The 18,949-nt window shown below is 43.7% G+C and overlaps 1 protein-coding gene across 1 annotated transcript in view; it reads right to left on the bottom strand.

Moving 5' to 3' along the window:
• Positions 1-14,173: 14,173 nt before the first annotated feature.
• Positions 14,174-18,949, bottom strand: part of LOC146172959 (venom protease-like) — a 17,206-nt gene continuing 12,430 nt past the window's right edge. Inside the window, exons 6-9 of the mRNA XM_084585091.1 lie at positions 18,612-18,753; positions 16,132-16,246; positions 15,086-15,225; positions 14,174-14,425 (exon numbers count right to left, since the gene is read on the bottom strand). Coding sequence (XP_084441217.1) covers positions 14,222-14,425; positions 15,086-15,225; positions 16,132-16,246; positions 18,612-18,753 — 601 coding nt within the window. The 3' untranslated portion in view covers positions 14,174-14,221. The remainder of the gene's footprint in view (positions 14,426-15,085; positions 15,226-16,131; positions 16,247-18,611; positions 18,754-18,949) is intronic.

Genomic DNA, 18,949 nt, shown 5'->3' with positions numbered 1-18,949 from the left:
AGGGCTTTGGAAGCGAAGAACACAGCTGAGTTATCAGGTGTTTGCTGGCCAATATACTTTACAGCTTCAGGAGTTTCAGTTAATTGTGACCGGTAAAAGTTCTGTTCAAACTTAGGTTGTTCAGTTTAGGTTGAACTGACCTGTCTCACGGTACAGACCACAGCGCAAGCTGATAGACGAGACCGAGAAAACCATGTGTACATGAATGCGGTCGCTTTCTGCGGCGTGGAGCAAAGAGCGTGTTCATTACTTAATGATTTGAGTTGACAAGTGTGATTACATCGCCATCTCCGTAACTGCACCTTGCACATGTGGGTCCTAGAAATGCCACCGCGGGCAGGAAGTTCGTGCCAGCGGAGGCCCTGTGATTTGGATACACGGTCGGTTGGCTTCTACTGCCTTAAAAAGTGCAACTTACGATTTCTCAATCTGCAGTGGCACGAAATGAGGCTGAATTCTCTATGGACAAATGTTTGAAAAGATGGCAATCTTTGGCGAGAGAAATTACTGCAGCTTTCAGCAAGCTTCGAGTTAGTCCAAGGCATGTGCAAAAATTCTTACGTGGTATGGTCTGAACGGCACGCGAATTTCTCTGTCAAGTGTTTGAAAGCACAGCTCTACTAAACTACGGATATCACAGGAATATCGCTCTTTTTACTTTCAGCATTGATAAACATGACCATTCCCACCATTATCTAATAAAAATTCTGAGTAGGCAAAGATAGACATCAGTTCTTACTCACAAAATGCAATGCGGGCTCCATGACGAATTATTGTCTCTCAAAACCTTTTTGTTGCAGGAAATTCTGTGGATATATGTGGTTACCGGATATGGCGCCATAGGTTTGAGTGTAGATGCGACCTGCGGGCAATTTTTGCCTCAAACGCTCTCACCTTGCTGTCGGAAATATAAAGTAGTTGTAGTGTCACGTGCTGTTACATGGCATGCACCTGGAAATATGCGTCACAGAATAGTCTCAAGTTCAGGTGTCATTAGCGTGCATATATTTGTGGATATTTCTGGTCCATGGTTTTCAGGGAATCCAAAGAGTGCTAGTATAAATAAGGTAGGAATGATAACATCCTAATAGATGCAATACACAGGAGTTGATCAATCTTGAGGACCGATGTCAAATAACCATGTCGTCGATAGCATTCGGTCCACGTACATGTCCCATCATCGATTCTAGCGGCCTCCAGAGCATAAAAAAGGGCTTCTTGAGTCATAATGCCATCGCCACCTTTGGCACCAAGAAAACATGCCTCAAACATAGTTATTTCGTTTTTGCCATTAACTGTTAGCACGAAATCAATAACGAAATCATTGGTGACCCCATATAGAGCCCTTGATGACACTGCGGTACGTCTTATAATGTACAAAGCGCTACTCAAACCGCACAAGAATAATTTTTTTCGTGACTTTTCGCGCGCAACTGACCGAAGTGACCTGCCTGTTCGGGGAGAGCTTGAACAGAAATTTTGCTTTTTTTGAGGTGGTATTCATTAACTAAATTTTCATTTTACCTTTTTGAACTACCCTAGATTTCCATCAAGGAAGAAAAACATTGCCAAGCCAAGAATAATTATACTGGTTGTTTAGCTCGGATTGCACGTTTCTACCAAAGTGGCACAGTGCGCCATATGGAATTGCACCTGGCCCAGGTGATTACGAACGTTTGCGATCTAAAAGGGTAGCGCCGAGTTTCTCATGAGAAAAGAGAATATCTCTTGTTTGTTGCCTTGCTGCGAAAGCAGCACGCTGGAAGGTCAAGGTTTCTCTTTTCTAATGAGTCTGAAGTAGCCTTTCTGGTACTGTCGGCTTAACCTTCGCATACCCTTCTTCGGTCCTACTCACTTGTGGTCTCGTCATCCCCAAGAGGAGCGAACCAATTAAAGGGGCAGAAATTCTTCGCTAAATTACCTAATAAAAATACCATAGGCGCAATATACAGCTATATCTCAATTCCTATTCTCCACTAGTAAGACCAATTTTTTCGTTTTTTCATTCATTTGCTCACATCTCTCGTCTCCGCACGCCAAATCTTGACCGAGGGACTGATGATTTACAAAAGGTACCTGCCATGCCACCACGGTGACAAAAGAAACAAAGTATTCTAAGAAATTCTGTGTCATATTTATTACAAGAATACTAAAAGTGAATTTGCAGACTGCATGAAGAGATTCAAAAATCAACAAACTGAATCTTGTCAAGTCAATCATCGAGAATGGAAATCATGCAGTGACCATATGCGATGCATCCGAGCAGTTTAATGTTGTCTTAGCATTGAACACACTTATCTTACATACAGCTTAAATCTTATGACAGAATAAAAACGAGTACATGAACGGCGTGGAGATGAACTAACAATAAATCACACCTTACTGTCATCTACTAAGCACGGGTATCTGAAGAAACATATTTAGCGCAGTTTTACTTCTAACATTTTTTTTTTCATCCAAGCTTGCTCATATAATAGAACACATCAGTCGAAATGTTCTTGTAATTTAGGTTTCCTAAATGAAGTTATGCTCCTGATGAATCTACGATGTCTTAAACTGTTGAGACGTTATGTACAAAGTAAACACTGTAAACTTTGATCATAGCACACGAAAGCTTTGTCTCTTACGTATCGGAGAGCCCAACACAATCTAACATCCACAAAACTTGCTACACTGCCTAGCAGGAGCAAGTATGCAGAGTCGTCAAGACAATATCAGAAGCGGAAGCACGAAATATTGTATTCAGAAATGCACACCTGGGGAATGAAGCCCACTGTGATGGTGCTCAATCGTGCATTTTATTACTTCACCCCGTGTGGACTACTTTTAGTAGAATTCCGGCTCAAGAGCCGGCGTGTGAGAGGAGAAGTGGTCCGGTGTCAAAGCAAAGAGCGGGTTGGGAAGCCAAACGTATGGCGTTTGTTCGTTGTATGATCTCGTACCCTTGATTGTCTTTGTTGTCCAAGCTATGAAGGCGTCCACACGTGTGAAGACATCGCGTGGAGCGCATCTGGGGCCAAACGTTGAGCCGATTCCGACGAGTACAATGCGACCATTCTTGTCGCGAAGCGTCCGCGGCCCGCTAAAGAATCCCTAAATGGCGGATAAGGATAAGGAGAAATATGAAGCGTCACTCGAAGCGATTAGTTTTAACAATGCCGTTTATAAATAAAAGAACGCTGAGGGCCACATGACGCTAGCCTGATCAGTTGATTTCGGTGCACTAATGCTTACAGTGCACTTTAACCTAAAAGGAAACGTTTTTAGCCTGCAATATGCAAAACATTAGCTGGGGCTTAGCTTTAGTTAAGCCCGGTAGGTTGCGAAACCAATAATAGCATGCCTACGCTATAGTTCAGCTCGTAGTGTAGCCAATTCCTACGTTCTTGATTGCTGAGTGAACACGTCGACAAAGAGTCTTCCCTGTTCAAAGCGTCGATTACATTCCATTCAAGATTCAAGACGATTCAAGAGAAACGCGACACGCTTGTCTAGCTGCGTCTTGAGCGCGCCGTCGAGCGAGACGCTGTTCCCATTCTTCATCTGTCTCTGTAGCCCGCTGTCGTTTCCTGGCTTCATTTAGACGGCGTGACTTTTCTTTCTGTTTATCAGGATGCATAGCGAGTATCAGCTGAGCAAGCGCGAGCTTTTATATACCCATCGTTTTCCTCCTCCTCCTCGCAAATGCGAGAGAAGAGGTGACAGCAGCGCCTCCATTCGGTAGCAGCGCGGCTCCAGCTGCAGTGCGCCGTGCCTACCGACCGCCGCCACCCGACTACTCGACTTGGTAGCCCATCTCACTCAGCTGGTATGACGTCACAGCCATCTGGGGTCATTAAAGGTCAAACATGCCTACCGACCGTGGCTGCGCGAAGGGTTGAAAATGGGAGCAGTATTGCTTTCGCAATAAAACAAAATAAGGGCACCGCCGCTTCAAGCAGTTATCAAAGTCAGACTGCCATAACGCAGATTTCTGATCTCTTAAGGATATAACATGCATTTGAACCCCCTCCAGGCCGAATATTGGGAATAAAATGGTCCATTTAGTTCATAGTATGTCAAAGAAAGTTTTTTTTGTCAAATGATTTAGTGAGAAAAAGCACAAAATACATTTTAGCAAAGAATAAAAACAGGACGGATTTCTGGACAGGTCGCTGTCTACGCCAACTGAAAGGTTACTGTGAAAATGTAACTAGTGGCTGCAAGTATACCTGCAATTAGAAAAACATGAGAAGGTTTCAACGCTGCTGAACCGAATATGGAGCGAAAGCATTAGCTGCGGGTTACCGAGCGTTCTTCTTCCTCCTCCTCTTTTTCGTCCTCTTCCTCCTCCTTTTATTCTTCTTCTTCTTCTTCTTCGTGGCTGTTCAAGGTCATTCGTGACTGCGGTCACGGATTACGCTACTGGCCGAAACCTGGCGCAGTATTGCTTTCACAATCAAAATAAATCCGAGTTTGGTTTGGTTGGTTTGGTTAACGTCTCAAAGCGACTCAGGCTAAGCCGAGTTGGCAGCTCCTGCCAACTTTCTTTATATCATGCGGTCTCGTTAAGATGCTCAAACCATCGAAGAATCAGTGATCAACCGCGCCAGCTGCGAGCTACTAACTGCCAGCGCTATGCTCGTGATTTTTCGCTTACAATTCCGACGCCGAATTTCCTGGCTAACGTGTCCTTTAGCAAGGTAAAAAAATGCTCTGCTGATGTGCCGCTCGGCGTCTAGTTGAAGCGGCATTTCTCCGACATTTTCGCACTACATCCCATTCTGTATATCGAGGTTGGCATAACGCCAGCTTTCACATACTCAAGCCGGTTGAGTGTCCGCGGCGATTGGTTCGAGCCTCTCAAACCTGGGGCTCGTGCTAGCTTCAGTGTCCTCCACGCCATCGAGCCAGACATGTCACATCAGGCGGCATCTTGAGGATTCATGCTTGTTCAGGCCGTGAAGGGATAGCGAGTGCGTGTGCGCCACACCGCCATGTCTAGATGACAGATGGTCTGGAGCACATGCGCTCGCAATTCGCAATACATGCAGTGCAAAGAGCAATGCATTTTATCTCTCCAGCGTTAAGTGTCCCTTTTAGTGAACAACATGGGATCGGCGTCTCGAGAAAATCTTCATCGGCCGAAATGACCGGAACACGAGTTTTTGAAAGTTAAGGCAAAAACCTTCTTGGCTCATGCTCGGCGTGTACAGAAAGTACGATCAGAAGGTGTGATCGAAAAACGTATATCGCACTGCCACTTAAGAACCAAATTCACAGGGAAACGAACCACTATCCCTCCGATCTCCAACCTAGCCAGTACGCAATGCTCCGCTTCTTCTTTTCTTGCCTAGCCACAATATGCTGGTAAGGGCAAGCAGGTCTGAGAGATGCTGCTAGGGAGGTACTGTATATGCTTTCCTTTGTCCAGTCTTATCGCAGGCTGCAGAGACAAAAACCATTCTAAAGGCAAGCCACAAAGCATAATAATCAAATATTCTTCTACTTCAAGTTATGCAAATTATACAGATTGCACTATCCACGACCCGCTTCGCGGCTTTCGCTGTCTCTGTAGGCTGTTTAATGTATGATTTTCTTAAGGGAATCCAGAATGGATGGCTACTTATGCTGTAGAGAACCAGTGCGAAATTCATCTGACAATGGCATCTAGTCCGTTAGTAAATCATTGAGTTAGGCTTGTTTGGTAACGGTTCGTAACGAAAGAAGAGTGAACAAAATACTGCGAAAAACGAGCACCCGTCCTGAAGCCTCCTTTTCTTTTGCCGACTGGTTCTTGTGCGCTGTTTCTCCCAGCATGACTGGATTCACATGTGCTTTTAGTTTGGTAATTTCCTTGCTGTGCTGATGAAATCGCTTACCTGAATGTCACCCATTGAAGTGGCCTGGTATTAGCTCCTTCCGGCACCTTGCAAGCCATTTTAGGCGCCTCTAACAGTGCTTTAAATTCATGAAATATAATTCACTTCTGCAGGCAGCCAAACAAAGATGAATTTGACTTCCACATGTTACCTGTTGTCAACAACCTTTTACAGGAGAAATTACTTGAGTGAATGCATTCGACATGACCATATAGCCAACTCATTTAGATTAACCCGGTCATCAAAGCTTAACATTTTTGCCATTTTTATGCGTCTGCATTGAAAAGAGAATAAAAAAGCAACTGGGGCTTATCTTCAGTTAAGCCCGGTGGTTGCGAAAGCAATAATAGCATGGCTAACAACACGTCAACAAATAGTCTTCACTGTTCAAAGCGTCCATTACATTCCATTCGGAGATGTCACTAGTTGAGGACATTTCAAGAGAAGCGAGACGCGCTCGCCTAGCTGCACCTTGTGCGCGCCGTCGAGCGAGACGCTGTTCCCGTTCTTCATCTGTCTCTGTAGCCCGCCGACGTTTCCTGGCTTCATCGAGACGACGTTACTTTTCTTTCTGTTTATCAGGATGCATAGCGAGTGCCTCAGTTGAGCAAGCGCGAGCATTTATATACCCATCGTTTTCCTCCTCCTCCTCTCAATTGCGAGAGAAGAGGTGACAGCAGCGCCTCCATTCGGTAGCAGCGCGGCCCCAGCTGCAGCGCGCAGTGCCTACCGAACGCCGCCACCCGACGACTCGACTTGGTCGCCCATCTCTTGCAGCTGGTATGACTTCACAGTGACGTCATCATCTCATCGGCGGCGCGCTGTGCCTACCAACCGCTGCCACCCGATGGCTCGACTTGGTAGCCCATCTCTCGCAGCTAGTATGACGTCACAGCCATCTGGGGTCGTTAAAGGTCAAACGTGCCTACCGACCGTGGCTACGCGAAGGGCTGAAAATGGGAGCAGTATTGCTTTCGCAATATAATAATATTGATTGGTATCTTCCTATTTACGTAATATCTTAATGCTGATATATTACTGCTTAACTGCCGCTCTCCAGATAATTAACCCAGGTGACCCACAAGCACACCCCGTGCTACTCTTGAGTATCCTGGTGTCGCTTCTTTAACTCACTCCCGACACTGCTCGCGCAAAAAGAAATATTTCCGGCATGTGGCGCCGCTTCTGAAGATGTCACAAAAATATAATCTTTCAGGGTAAAAAATTTTAACCCAATATGGAGCGGATGTTTCTCTGTCCGAATCATAGTCAACACCGCGTCGCTTTCTCGCCGGAGCAGCGCAGCCACGGGAAAACAGCGCGCCAGGTGCGTACGGGCAACAAGATGAAACCTGCTGAGAGTAATAACATTCTTAATCAACATCTCCTGCAAAGCATGTTCCGTAGTGTCTTGACTGTCATGCAGAGAGGAAAAAGGTTTTGTGTCACCACCTCGCTTTCGCTCTCAGTTGAGTAAGTGGCCGCTCCAACGTTAGTTCGTGATGTGCCTGCGTTCACGGTCCTCGACCCCCTAGGATGGACATGATCTTTAAACACAAGAACATCGTCCTAGGTTCGGCTGCAACGTTCTTTTGGACTAGGGATAACTGGAAGGTTTCTGGGAGGGGGACAGAAGGATAATGAGTGAAGGTTAGACGTCGATAGGTTACAGTGCAACTTCCTGAAGAATCCAGTGTCCTTATTTTGTTCTACAAAATGTGCCATTTGCCGGTCTTGATGTTTCTGTATGTCTCGTCTCCCAGAGGCAAGGACAGTCCCGTAGATTATATGATACCTAGACGGACTAAGACAAGTCCCCTTGTCGAAACGTTGGCTCGGCTTGGGAACATCCTAGTTCTATTCTCTTTCACACTCTGTAGCCACCTGCTTCATCTCCTTAATTCTACCATACATCTTATAGAGTAGAAGTACTCAGAGGACGTATGTAAGGCCATTAATATTAAGGGCAGCCTCTTACAATGTATGAACGGAACATGAAGTGTAGTTCAGTCAGTGTTGTGCTACTAATGAAGCAGTTCAGGATGCATCTACGGGACAAAACTTCATCAGCATTTGAGGCATAATTACTCAGCTCTTCCGGTATTTTTAACAAGGCTGACAAATATTGTGCCTTAACAGAAGGATTGCTTATTTTCACTACTATGTTGCCTACTTCCCTGATCTCATCAACGTCAATATTGGCAATTCCGTTCTCCTTTTCTTCCTATGCATCGTATACCATATTCAGCAATGTTTTTTCTGCTTTTGCGTCGACCTTTGCGGAGAGCCAGAGGTATGGCATTGATGTAGTGCAATAAAACATTCTAAATACCTCCGTTACTTTTCAAACTGTACGGCAATGCGACTCGTAGAAGAAGCCACGTGAATATGAGGCATCAGACCAGATTTTATTAATTGATTTGTACACGAGATACAAACTATAAACAATTTAGGTTTTCGCATTAAATCTCTAAGCAGTCTTCAAGATCAGAACTCTACACTTTCCGCTATCTCGCACCTTATATATATTTAGCAACTCCATCTACAGTAGCCTTTAGTGGTTGCCACTTGCAAACATGTTCTACTTATTTTGCTGAGGGCACTCAATCCGATACGCACACATGCCATATGCGCAGCAGTTTCAGTGGCCCGACGTGAATTTTCATATACGAGGCTCCTAGTGAGCATGTGGCACTGTAGCGCTGCGCGGCAGAGATTCGGAGCCCTTCAACTACAACGCTCTGTGCCGTATGAGGCCAATAATAAATTTTTGCGACCTGGCTAATGGTGGCGAAAAGAGCACTTTGGAGTTCCTTCTACCTCAGATAATGTCAGGGAGGTTGTTACACAATTTAGCAACGAAAATTAAATCAAATGGTATTAATACTCAAATGCCATACAACTATTGTATTAATAAGATCTGGCCAAGCTATTAGTAATATATGTTCCAACTATATTTTTACTGCGCATATGACGACTAACTTATGGCGTGTGAAAATTTTAAATGATGAATTTATGTGAGAATGCCTTTTTAAAATTTAACAAAGATAACCGCCGGGTGATGTGTATTCATGTCGAGGCACTCAAATGCCATAGAGCGATGTGTGACCGACGTTAGCGATTACATTGAAAACATAACACTGGTGTCAGGGTGTTACATTTGCCTTTCTGATCAGGTGTCCCTTTTTTTCTTTACCCTTATGAACAAACAAATGTTCTGCGTCTAAGAGATACTTATAGCTCGGTACAACCAAGTCGGAAAAAACTACAGAAAATTTTCTGATGTTACGACAAAATTTCTGTGCGGCTTTTGTAGGCAAACCTGTTGTGACAACAGAACATTCTGTAGTAACAAAAATTGCTGTAGCTACAACAGGAAAGTGCTATCAGAACTACAGACAACAGAAATATACTACAGAAAAAATACAGAACTACAGAAAAATACTACAGAACTACAGAAAAATCTGGTGGTTACGACAGAACTATAAGATATTTTGTCGTATTTTTGACACAGATCTGTAGTTTTTTTTTTTCAACTGGGAAAGAACATGGAGGGCTTAACCCCTGATTAGCAATACACGACTACAACATTTCTGGCCTGGTGAGTAGAAACCGCGGAATTATTTACGAATTTACATGTTGCGGATTGTGTTCCAACTTTATTTCACCACTGATGTGCGAAATGAGCTTTCTCGCTTTTGGTAAAAAAGCACTGATATATGCTCACCACCACCGTTTAATAATCTTGTCCGATCTTCTTTGTGTCGTCGCTCCGATTGGGTGAGCTCTTTCTCGAGGTAACCACCCCTTGGCGTCACGCGCGTGATTCAAAGTCAGGTACAGCCGCTCCTACGCGCGAGTCTCCCCGACGGCCCTATCAGTTTCGCCAACCAACAGAAAGTGTGATAGAGCCTAGTACTATGACTGAACAATCGCTGACCGTGACCTCTCGCTTTCACACCGATCGCGGCTGATGTGAACCGTTGGTTTGGAACCCGGGTCCTCGTGTATACTATCCGAGCGTCTTAACCACTAAGCCATCAGGCAGGTGCTTTTGCTCGTTATAAGTGGGTTTAAGAAAAGTGTACGACATTTGATGCTTCAACACTTGATGGCGCCCTAAACACATGGCCTCCGCGATCATGCGCACAGTTGCACAGAAGCTGATCTCGGAGGCCACGCTTGAACCTCCACACTTTGACGCAGGGGCACTCAGGCGGCGCCACATGTATTGCAAAACCTGCAGCTTCCCGTGGTTTCGCACTTTATTCGGCTTAACATTTATAACCCTTGCCAGTTTTTTCTTACTGTCGATATGATCAGGTAAGCCTGCATTGGTACACAAGCAAATAATAAAACAATTGCTCTGCAAGCTCATTTCGTTTACGTTGATGCATGTTTCATGCCTATAATGGTAGACATCATTCTAACATAACGAAAATTCTTCCTCGTCGTTGGCTCGAAGTGGACCTCTATTTCTGCGGCATTCAGCTTACTCTTTAGAATCAGCTGATTTGAACTAACCAATGTTTGTTCATACACTTAATTTCCCTCGTTTTATGTTTCCTATAAATGTGAGAACGAAGACAATCATCTTGTTGAAACTCTGAATAGCGCAGTGTGTACTCCCCTCACCGCTTGACCATATCGCTTTGTGTCCTGGCAGGCTCGGAAGCGATATAAAGATTGAGACAGTTCACAGAACAAATGGCCACTCAAAATTCAGTTGTCGTTCAGATCTCTCAATAATCTCCTCTTGCTTGTCCAAATTCAATGGCCGTGTTTCTTTAAATTTTCAGGCCACGATGAACAAGCATGTGTTCAAGAAAGAAAAACTGCTGCAAGTATTCGGCGCACTTGTAGTGGTGACGACTGATAAGCGACCTTACGGCCCTTTTTCACCATTGTTTTCTCCGCCAGCGTTCATCTTTCGGTTAAATGACGGCGACAATCTTATGCAGCCCCAGGTGTTTCTCCAAAAATTCCTCAAACTGTGGAGATAGACGTCTTTCATGGGAGGAGCCTTTTGTGTGAGAATTTTGAATATCTGTGTGTGCGTACGCGTCTGCCATCTGTCTGTCCAGCCATCGTATGTCTGTGCGCAAAAAATAGTGTGGGCGCAAAAGGTGCCAAGGATGAAGGTTGCTTGACATTGGAGAACTGTGGACCTAATGAGGCTGCATATGGAGAATAGAAGGCGGGAGGCGTAGTGAAGTTCATGATTGCATTAAATATTAGTCACTGAGACGCCTTCGCAGACACGCCTTTTTCTACTTTAATTCAGTTTATCCATTACCACCCAGAACACCGCTGTTTGGAATCAAAGCCCCTTTCCAATCGTCGACGAGGTTCATTGCACTTGCCCAGACAAATTGAGGTCCTCTCGACAAATGAGTTTGCATTTGGAGCACCATGTAAAGACGCGATAAATCGAGCGATCTTCCCAGGCTACCAATGACATGCAGCCCTAACAACCCGAATACATACTGGAATTAACTTTAAGAAGCTAGCAGAGACAACGAAGCTTAGATCAACAGAATCGATGCACAGAGGGAAGCACCTTTGTTTCGCATTATTGCGTCGTTTCCATATTCCTTCTCTGGGTGCTTTCTGCTCTTGGAGTTTTTTGCTGGCACAAAGTTTTCCTTTTTGTCGCATTGTTTTGCTCATGGCCTTAAAACAACTCCTGACTGCGAAGTCAGTGAACTTCAAAGGAGACGCATTCAGCGTTCTTTTGATGGTTCCTACGTCATTGTTATGGAAGCAAAAACTTGAGATTAAGCAAATGTCACGTAGCATTTCAAGATAGGGAACGAGGTTATGTTTCATACCACCGCGAATAGTTCGACATGAGTGCGCGGCGCAAATATATCCTTTCAGAATGCTCTGAGCGGACCTGGTAACATTACGGGTGTTAGCGTGTGCGCACGTACGTTCACGTACATACGTATGAAGTTGCATTTGTGTGTATGTGCGTGCATGAGCTTGAGAAACCTCGAAACGTATTCTTGAAGGCGATATCATAATCTTACTTTCGCACCTAATATATCGCAACCTAGCATGGCCAGTGACAAAGGCTACTTTGTCAACGCATTATTAACAGAAGTAATTTCTACTGAAAGATTTGCTACAAAGATATCAGCGCCTTGAAATCCTAAAGGAATTGGATACAACGTTTATTGCAAAGCATATAGCTTTAGTAAGTGCAGTCGCAGAGATGAAGACCACCGTAAAATGTTTCTTTACTCTGAGTGCCAAGGCCAATGTCTTTAGTCTCTACTTCAAAAAGCGTACTGCCCTGTTTTGCTATAACTTAACCCTCAGATTAACCTCATTTATCACGACTACACTTATTATCCAAGTTCGTCATCCCAAATGTTAGGAACACGTCCACGCACATGAGAGCTTCAAGGATGCCATACGTTAAGCCCACCCATGGCTGTAAAGCACAACTTACCAAAAAGCAAAACTTACTTTTAAGAAACTTACAAAACTTACACTTAAACTTACAGTGTTCAGGTAGAATTTAATATGAATTCGTTTTTCAGCATCTATCGCATCGCCAAGTTTGAGCTCCTGGTGCCAGATATTGAGGGCTTAACTATCCCATAGTTTCCCTTTACAGGCCGATGTGGTGTCAGCGATGTGTAGTTTCGACAATACTACTTGGAGAACTCGCATGCGTAACCAAAAATATTTTCGTTTTGGCGTGTTGTGACGCTGTCAGCACAGTACTAGATGTGGCAACCTTTGTGCTTTCTATACTCTCGATTTTTGTTCCTTCAGTCAATCGCCTCTTTGCAGTGGCTGCTATAAAGGTGTTACTATATGGAATCTTGCTGGTGAAGGAAATGGCACAGTAGAATAAATCTTTATTTAACACCTTTCTTACAAAAGCCCCGTACACTGAAGCATGCTCCCGGAAGTGATAATTTATACGTCAGAGTATTTTGCCCGGGAAAAGAATAAACAGTTCCGTGCATCGCAGTGAGCGGGCAGTGGTAGAATATCGGCTGAAAGATGAGGCCATTTCATACTCTGCATAGACATAATAAGCTTCTGGTGTTTTCCCAGCGCCTGGGGATGAATATACTTTTCGTTTTCTGTCACCATCTTTATTCGTGTGAAATGTACTGCCTCTGCGACGCGTGACATACAGAGGCACATCACTCTTGATATATTTGAAGAGGTCGAACACTAAAACGTATCAGCTTCCTGGCTACTCTTACAGCTGAATATACGCGCAATTGCGAAACTTTTAGTGTACATATCGTTTACTTCCGGCAAACAAACATTTTGCCACCAGGCTCGACGAAGGAACTAGTGAAATACGTAAGAATTTCAATAAAAATTCGTTACAAAAAAGAGCGCATATAAAAATCTCATTTCTGCACAAACTAGTGCTCATCATCCTTCAGGGAAGAAGTAGGAAAATAAATCGACATAGCACAAGGCGCACACGCCTACATTTGCATTTGCAATTTTCGTATAACACTAATCCCTCAATCATTGCCGGCTGCCGCCGCCTGCAACAGTAAACGGCCTTTCAAACGCACATTCACGATTGGTTAGTAATGCTTTAAGCAGCCACAGGCTCTGAAAAAACGAAGAACGAAAGGAATTTAGCCTTCACAATAGTCACTGTATTAATTTCCCGGAGCTGCAGTATGATTTTGAACTTTTTGCCCATAATGCATTCACGAAGCATTACATATTACAAAATTGTTTTCTAATTGCGGCCTTCATTAACAGAAGAAGCTGTCGCTAAATACTTGTTCACAAAAAAAAGCTCCAAAAGTATTCTCAACAACGCGAACAGCGAGACATCCTTTTACGTTTTTCTACTTCTTATTGTAGGAAAGTCTTCCCTCAATTCACTTTTGATTGGTTATTGATAGTAAAAGCGTATGTTATCATGTGTCAAGCTGAGCGCACCATGCCTGCATTGGTGATAGGCTGTAAAAGCAAATAAGCACAACAACGTTCTTAACTCCATCTAACTGACCTTAGTTCTTCTTCGAATTGATAAACCGAACAACGTTGCAACCTCATATTATTATCTCAAAGATTAGGCTGGAAGTTGCCAGGCATGAAACTTTTCATGTGCTGCCACTTAGCAGCAATGTTTGTTGTGCATTTCAGTAAGCTGACATCTAATGAACTCGGCTCTGTTAGGAGATCATGTGACTAGTAATCATGAAGACGACTCTTGTCAAAGCGTTTCTTTTTCCAAATATTATGAAAGGAATTGCTAGTTCCTTTCACACTATTTTCTGTACAGAAAACGTCCGCACAAGAATAAAAAAGCCAGACCAGTTAACAACACCCAAACGCAAACATTTGTCCGTATACCGTAAGCGTTATCTTGTAGGTGGGCTCATTTTCAGATCCTTGTAGCTGTCGTATTTGGCAATGTTCGTCGTCATCCATGGAACGAAGGTTTCCAGGCGGGCGTACACCCCGGGCATGTCGTCCAGGGCGCATCCGATGCCATAGGAGACGATGCCGACTTGAATGTAGCGGCCGTCTTCTACACGAGTCATCAGGGGTCCTCCCGAATCGCCCTGTCAGTTCACGAGGAGAGAGGTGTGGAAATATATTAGACGAAAGCCTCTAATGGCTCATGCTGTCGTGGACAAAATGTGTCCCGCTTTTGCGGCGGCTCTGATTGGCCGAGGCGGGATGACGTCATAGAGGTATCGACCAATCACAGAGCACCACCACTGGGAGAGCAAAATTATGCCAATAGCTTCCAAAACGAAGAATAACTCTGAGCAGCACATATCTCAAAACATCCTACATGTTACTATTCGAAAGCCCTAGTATAATCTACGCAGCGTTTTAGTTGACACTGACCGTCACCATAGAGAGCAAACAGCTGACTTGATATTTTGGCGAGCTCAAGCGCCTTACCACGGAAGGACGCAAAACAAAAATGAACTTGCTTAACCTCATATACATGAAAGAAATCTCTACTATTTGCGTAAACGATAGGCTCAAAATAATGCACAACTCATAATGGCTGCAAGAGCGCTAACACGGGACGGAGCGAGAACACAACACAGGCGCTGATGCGTTGCTGTTGCGTTGCTGTTGCGGTGTTGCTGTCGCTCTGTCTTGAGTTAGCGCTGTTCTCACCATAATCATAAGCCAATCACTGCAACTCTCCACTCTTCTAAATGCATAACTGTAGCGCGCTACCACTCGCAATGAAGAATACACACCTGACATGCGTCGGTGTTGAGACGATACGCGCAGTACATCAGTTCTGTCTTGTAACCCGTGTGTCGGAACTTTTCCGCGCAACGTGCATTGGGGACCACTTTGACCACTGTGTACCGAAGGTAGTCCACTGCTTTTCCATCTGTCAAGAAAAGAAAGGCGCGACCACTGTTACCATTATTGCATTTACTTACCAAAGCACAAAGTTAAGGCTTGGTTGCCAGAACCAAATAAGATGTGTTAGCGGGCTCTTTGTAACAGAGTCCAAGCAGGTAAAACTGCGGCCGCTCGCAACCTAGCTGAATGCAGCACAATTGGAACGCATAACTTAGTTACAGATACATATAATTTGCATAGAAGTAGTTTCCAGACTCTCTTAGCGGTAGTTTATTTTTAGAAACATTTATTTCTGGTGGGATAGCGAATATTTTCATAACAAGAGTCAGAATACACTCTCGTTTTCTTTTTTTCGAAATTGCAGTCCTTTTCCTTCAGTTGTACAAGTTATTGAACTTTGGTTTCTAGATAAATATATGACACTTGGGCGGCTAAATAAAATACAACAAGGGCACGAACCCTGTGTTCGACTACTTGGCGGAGAAGTCGGCAGATACACAATGCGGACGAGACCAGAGACATAAGAAAGGGGAATACACATTCGATGTCTATAGCATATCCATGCCATTCTCATAGGTCATGTGCGTTTTTGCAGCTGTGTATTCTCTGGAACCCTAAAAGGCATAATGGCTCCACCTAGTATTTACACTACGCTAAGTAGAGCAGATGTTTAGAAGGCACCCAAGCATGAGTATCTGGCCTTCGGGACACAGCTGTTAACTAAGCAAATTTGCGAACTATGGCTCATTATTAAAAAACTAAAAATCTATGCCATTTGTGTATGTGCCCTTTTATGCAAAATTGCTCAACTGGACTGGTCAGTGGGACTAAGATGGGAAATCGACATATTTTTTTTCAATGTACTCTCATGATTTTCCCTCTGAAATAGGAAACACGCTTGCAAAACATTGGCGGTAAAAACGAGGCCTACCTTGCTCGAGAAATCCCCAGCCTGCAACAATCACGTCCGAGTTGAAGATGTTGACCGGTTGTGATGGCAAACATATCGGCCGTGCGCTGCTGCTATACTCGAACGGTTTATCAACCTGCGCAGTGTACCATATACTTCACATCAAACCAAAAGGCACCGGTCAGCATCACATCGATGAAAATAGTCACAAACGAAGCTAGTGAGAGAGGCGGGGGGATTTTTGTTTTGTCGAATAAAAATAGAGTTAAGGATTACGCATCTAAATATTAAATAGACTTGCCATTCCAGATATTCAGTGCTTTTACAGTAAACATCAGGAAGAAAGTGAGTCCAGAACAAAGTGACTAAATCAGGATAGCCACCGTCATCAATGAAATGATAGACGTCACTGGTGCGAATAACAGGAGTATGAAAAATATCACATTATTTGTCAACGTTGAACCTTGCGTCCGTACATAAAATTATCAAGATTGGCCCAATAAACTAAGCCATAATATTTTATAGACCTTCAAAAATTTAGTTGTCTTCAGAGCACGCTGCATATAGCCATAAATTAATTCACTTTCAGAACTTCTCCGACGCATCTGCATCATCAGGTAGGAAAAGAGAAAGGCGGCATCTTTCATTAACTATAGCTGAGAGTGAAACATGGGCAACAAGCACGCAAATTCACATTAAACTTATACAGAACAACCAAACTAAGGTGATTTGAAGGCTTAAGGAAATAATACTTCCGAATAAATCTAATTTTAGAATCATGAATATATGTTGAAAGATGAAGGAATACTTTACTGGCTCATATGCATTTCTCGAGTGGCCTACAACGAGTCACTGTCCGTGTTATGTTGCCTTCTTATATCGACGTCACGGGGGCCAAACGATGGCTCCTAGGATGAGCAAAGATGACGCAAGAATAGATGGGAAGAGGTTCATAGGCTAAATAGTTTGCCTTCATTACGGTCGAAATATAAAAGACAGAAATAAGCTCTGCAGAGCCAATATCAATCGCCGAGGGATATGAACGTGGCCTATGTGCCGTAGATGCTGCATTCAATAGTGTGGTTGCCTGGTCTCCGTGGTATGGTCGTAGTGGCACGGTTATTTCCAAGTTCTGTGTTAAGATGCTCGCTAGAGATGGGTATAGAGAACAAGGGTGTCGCGTCCATCCAGGAGAGGCCTGGGCTCTTCTCAACGAACGCCCGACGTACGCGAAGGCGGAAAAAACACTACAGAGCTCCTAGACCGAGATAATAAGAATCGGCACCTTCTCCAACGGATGCGTGTCAATAAGCAGAGGTATATATCACAGCACCATAGGCGCATAGCGATGGAATGATTCAGTTGCCAGCTGTTAAGCAGAAACGATATGCTGTAGCACTGCCACAGTAACTACCGTAATAATATTACAGTAAGGTACTAATCTTACAGCCACGTTTTTCAAGCCATCAGTCGAGCGGAAAGAATACAAAAGAGCACAGTCAACGCTGGTTATCTTCTTCGCCGCTTCAACTGTTGATTCTGTGATAAGAGCAAGGTTCGTAAACATCTGCATTTCGCCTTCGATTATAAGCTCTATATGACTCTTGAATTCCTTTTTGACAAAATCTCCGCCCAACCTGAGATGTGTAGTACTATATTAGAAATGGCACTATCTCATTTTTTTTTTAGGAAACATGAAAGCCAGCGCCCGAGTGTACCTTCCTCGTCCTGCCTTCGTCCATTGAATTTTCTGCGTTTTTCAATTAACCAGTCGTAGCGGTGTTTTCCGTGCAGCAGTATGACAGAAACGCTACCCATCAAGTTAGAATATATAAGTTAGGAACGCTGCATCCCCTTATCATCCATGCTAAGCAGTGATCAAGCCTTGCATAGAAATTGAGGCCCAGAAACTGCTTGCATTTATCCTTCCAGACATCCGTCGTGAAGCATGGCAGAAGACAAACAATTGAGTTTTGAAAGTAAACTAAGCTGCACTTTGGCATCTTTTTTCTTTTGTCTCGGTCTAGTCATTCGCCAAATACATTACCAAAGGAGATATTGTTAAGCAGAAAATACAATTAAAGGACATTTTCAGCGTTCAGTAAAGATGGTTCAGTAAAGAGCATCTCAGAGAACTCAAGATTAGCATTTCGAAATTAATTAGGCTCTATACGTCTTGTCAGAATCAGGTTTGCCCAGGTTTCTCCAGTCATTTAGAGCTTGATTCTGACTATATGCTTTGGTCGCACACACAAATTTACGGCAGAAAACGAATTACAGATAATGAGAGAAGCTAAATATTTAGGTTTATTGATACCCACTTAAGCTTTGCTGGGCTTCATATGAATTCCTTTCACTAGACTGGAAGGGCTAGGGCTCCTACTATTGTGCTAGTGCTAAAACGAGTTGTTTACCAATTAAAGTCCACCCGTGATCTAAGGATGGCGTCAGACCCCAGAATAAATTTGAATTCGTTGGAGAAAGCACAAAAGGGTGCATACCAGTAAGATGGCGATGTCATAGTGGAACTTCGCCGGGTCAAACTGGGGGTGCCGAAACATCTTCATGACTCTTAGCTTCGTTCCTTTGTTGATGTCATTACTGCCGTATATAGCGTCGATTGTCACAGCTTCTTCGTCGTTCCTACACAGGCATAAAAGAAGGGGAAGGACAAACACGCTTAGAGCAGTAGAGAGCGATCTGCCAAGCTCCTTTACTTTATGCTGATCTCAACGTACAAGCCTGCAAGGCCAGAGTAATACATCGAACACTTAAATCAACAAATACTTCTTTCTTATCATCAAATTGGAAATAGGAATTTCTGCCTGGGCTTTGCCTG

Source organism: Amblyomma maculatum, chromosome 11 (assembly GCF_055883805.1).
Source record: "Amblyomma maculatum isolate TAMU_Amacu chromosome 11, ASM5588380v1, whole genome shotgun sequence".
In the NCBI taxonomy this organism is placed as follows: Eukaryota; Metazoa; Arthropoda; class Arachnida; order Ixodida; family Ixodidae; genus Amblyomma; species Amblyomma maculatum.
The sequence above is the reverse complement of the archived record's forward strand: the minus strand, read 5'-3'. Positions and strand labels throughout refer to the sequence as shown.